The sequence below is a fragment of the Octopus bimaculoides genome, chromosome 23, assembly GCF_001194135.2.
Source record: "Octopus bimaculoides isolate UCB-OBI-ISO-001 chromosome 23, ASM119413v2, whole genome shotgun sequence".
In the NCBI taxonomy this organism is placed as follows: Eukaryota; Metazoa; Mollusca; class Cephalopoda; order Octopoda; family Octopodidae; genus Octopus; species Octopus bimaculoides.
Window position 1 is genome coordinate 35,273,881 of NC_069003.1, and position 4,114 is coordinate 35,277,994.

Sequence of the window (4,114 nt, forward strand, 5' to 3'; positions counted from 1 at the left end):
AAACAATACAAGAAAAAAGAAATGATAATGATGATGATGATGATATTGCATTGATAGTGACAGTAATGGGATTTTGTAGCTGGTGGGAGGTGGTGGTGGTGGTGGTGCTACTACTACTACTACTACTACTACTACTACAACAATAATAATTTCTAACATATCTACAGGTTAAACAAATTTTGGTGGGTTGCAATTTGATTATACCAACCCCAGTGTATGACTGGTACTTTTTCATGTCGACCTCGACGGGATGAAAGGCAGAGGTTATCCTGTGTGGGATTTGAACTCAGAACTTGAAGAGACGAACATCGAAGTGTGGAGTTCTGCCACTCGTACCTGACAACTAGCTTCCGTTCTTATTTCGAACAAAGTGCTTTGTGTCTCGCAAAGTTTAAGAGCCAGGCACGTCCCAAGCGCTGTGATTTGTTTTCCCTTCAGTTGGCCTATTCTAATCGCTCCGTAAACTTCTCTAATTGCTAAAACTGACAGATTAGGCTCAATCATTTCTTTATTCGTACAAAGGTTCATAAACACAATACAAAACGTGTCATTCAAAGGGTTTACAAATTATGTGAAACGGTACACAAATATCAGAAACGGAAGTGGGACATAAATTGTAATACAATAAATTCAGATGGATTTAAAATTTTGGTAAAATTTTACTACTACTAATAATAATAATAATTGAAGAATGAGGTCAACAATTTCAAGGGTAAGGTGTTAATTGATTAAAGATAACAATAGCAGCAGGAACAACAACAAAAGCAGCAACAACAAAAATAACGATAGCGAAGAGTTAAAAGACAACGGTGATAATCGAAAATAATGTCTCCCTTTGCCCCAAGGACATCCAGTTTAGAGGACTTGTACTTATCGTCTGTGGCACGAGGAAATATAAACAAAGTTACGCAGTTCCCCCCGTTATCTTTCCTTGTGTCAGATCGACCCTGTAAACTTCACTCGGTGACATAGGCGGATGTTACTCCGTGCTGTATCAACATTATAATCGGCCTCCTGTCGCCATGTCGGGATACTCTCTGTCTCTGTCTGTCTCTGTCTCTCTCTGTCTCTGTCTGTCTCTCTCTCTCTGTTTGTTGTTAGTATACACTTCTTCAACTGTATCGCCTGAAGAAAGTCTGGTAGGAGCCAGAGACAGAGTCGAATTAATTCCCGACTAAGAATTGTTTAATTATTTTTTATATAAGTTAATCAAAAGGAGGTGAGGCAATACCTATGGTATTTAAAGACCGTGTCATACTGGCGAGGTTGATATGACTCACAGCCCCATAGGCTCAATATTGTCTGGTCAATGTCTACACATTGACCTTTACACACACACACGCACACTCAAGACATCATAAAGAAGAATGGAGAGTTATACATTTTCAAAATTTGTACATTCCACTAAATTCCAATCTGACACGTGTTTCTACTGGATAAGTGTCCTAGTGTCCTTTGATGCAGCATCTAGGTGCTTTTATCTTTTGCCTTTTATTTGTTCCAGTCATTGGACTGAAGCCATGTACTCTTTTAAGCCTGGTACTTATTCTTTCGATCGCTTTAGCCGAACTGTTAAGTTACGGGGACGTAAATACACCAACGCCAGTTGTCAAGGTGCGGTTGGAGGCAGACACAGACTCAAAGACTCACACATAGATATACATACATGCATACATACATACATACATACATACATACATACATACATACATACACGCATGCATGCATGGCACGCGCTGGCACTCCGTCGGTTACGACGACGAGTGTTCCAGTTGACCCGATCAACGGAACAGCCTGCTCGAGAAATTGAATTGATAAGATAAATAATAAGAGACAGCATCAAACATCAAAAGATACAAATGGGTGCTGAAAAGTTCTTGGCTTTGGCTAAAAGAAAATACAGGTGGATCAGTGAATTATGATTTTATTCAACATATCCACCTCTCAGATTCACACACTTATTGAAGCGGTCCTCCAGTTTTTTCTAATCCCTTTATAAGAACTCAGAAGGTTGGGCCTCCAGCCAGACCTTTCGCGACACCCTTAAATCCAGGAACTTTTCAGCACCCCCTCGTAAAATAAAGATAAAAATAACAAAAAATGACAATGAGCAAATGTTTTACTTACTGGTTGTACTTAAGATGGACACAGTACGGTCCAAAGCACGGTCGAGCTGCAGAAGTTTTATAGAATTAGTGTGGTAAGATAAGATAGCGTGTCGCAGATCGCGTTTCGTTGCCGGCTTCTTCAGTGGCATGACTAACCGGCTTTTGACAGAATATGTCTGAAGACCAACAGTCGGAGCATTCTTATCGAAGGTGCTGCCACACAAGGATTCCAATAGACTGAGAACGAGGAACTTGGTTTTCAAGCCGAGTGTTGAGCTTTTCACGCAGAGGCTGTCATCAAGGACAGTCAGCAGCAAGCGTTCCGGCCATACTTTGTGCTTCACAATATAACTGTTGTTACTGTGGTGCTTGGAACGAGAGAAGCTATTCAAATTTGTTGCTTCATCTCCAGCAAGGGATCCACCCCTGATGACGTTGCTGAGAAAGCGACGGCTGGCTTCAGCGAATGGCAACTGGGCCGAGAGTTGACGATCTGAAAATATATTAAATATTCGCCTTCAGTGAAAAAAGTTCTCAATTTTTTTTTCCTTTAATTTCAGTTTGTTTACTTTACATGTCATTAAATGTCTTCATTTTTTAGCTTAAAATGTTTTGACTTAAGCAAACTCTTTAGTAATTTACTGATTTTATAATTACAACATGCAACTAAACGAGGAAAATTTGAGCTGATGCATTTTGGAAGAAAGACTCTGCTAAAACAACCATACTCTCTTCCTTCCGGGTAACTGCTCATAGCATTTAATAATATCAGAGACATAGGGGTAATAGTTGATAACAAACGCAGCTGGGGTGCCCACATCAAGAATAAATATATATAAATAAATATATAAATATATATATGAATATGTGTGTGTGTGTGTGTGTGTGTGTGTGTGTGTGTGTGTGTAAATATATATGTCAGTGTGATATAGCTTGACTTTGCAAAGGCATTTGATAAGGTAGATCATGGCATTATATGTCATAAGCTAGGAGACCTTGGCATCACTGGTAACCTGGGAGAGGGGCTGTGTGACTTCCTGAAGAACAGAAGTCAGGTAGTTGCAGCCAAGTGTGCCCTTTCTGAGGAAACTCAAATCGTAAGTGGCGTCCCCCCAGGGAACTCTTCTGGGCCATTATTGTTCATAATAGTCCTCTTAGACATGCCCACGGTCACTCAGACAGTCACTGTCACTAGCTATGCTGATAATACAAAATTATCTCAGGCAATGAAAAGCCAAGATGACGTCGGAATTCGATATACAAGTGGATCGAAATAAACAGCATGCAGTTTAATGCTGGAAAATTTCAAGCAGTGCACTATCAACTACAGCCTGCATATACAAGACCCGAAGGCGCTATAATCTCAGAGCCACAGGCAGTGAAAGATTTTAAAGTGTACGATTTTAAAGCAATCACACACACAAAAAATTTTTTATTCAACCATTTCACATGTCTATAAACCGGAAATATAAAATTCCCCGCCGTCCACTTCCGCTCCTTACCCCAACTCCGCAAGAGATGTCACTACACATTCCTATACACTAACCGTATTTACGAAGTCTGAAAAAATGACCTCGTGGCATCTAGACTATGAACTGATTGTACAAAACTTAAGATATAATTCTTTAACAGTATCCACACGTACATGCATTACACACACACATGCATTACACACACACACACATACATAAATATAATAATGTGTGTGTGTGTACGTGTGTTACTAGACCTTGTATCTATTGTGCAATGGATGTCGTAGTCAAAGTGGCCTCGTCGAGATAGTCGTGTGACATTATATATATATATAAATATATACATAACAGTGTATGGTAATGTTTGCGTACGCACGTGAATAGATCTGTGGACGTGCGTAAGCAAATGTCAGGAGTTAAAAGTTGTCTGAGTAATGCGAATAGGAGCAGGTGTATGGTAGCGAAGGAACAATGTACTTACTTTATTCGATATGTCTGTGGGTGTATACGTAAATACATACATTTATATATATA

At 39.6% G+C, this 4,114-nt stretch overlaps 1 protein-coding gene across 2 annotated transcripts in view; it reads right to left on the reverse strand.

Moving 5' to 3' along the window:
- The window catches only part of LOC106878303 (uncharacterized), a 35,121-nt gene that overhangs the window by 3,720 nt on the left and 27,287 nt on the right, over window positions 1–4,114 (reverse strand). For both annotated transcript variants that reach the window (XM_052975994.1, XM_014927488.2), the window contains exon 2: window positions 2,128–2,601. In XM_052975994.1, the coding sequence (XP_052831954.1) occupies window positions 2,128–2,601 (474 nt within the window). The remainder of the gene's footprint in view (window positions 1–2,127; window positions 2,602–4,114) is intronic.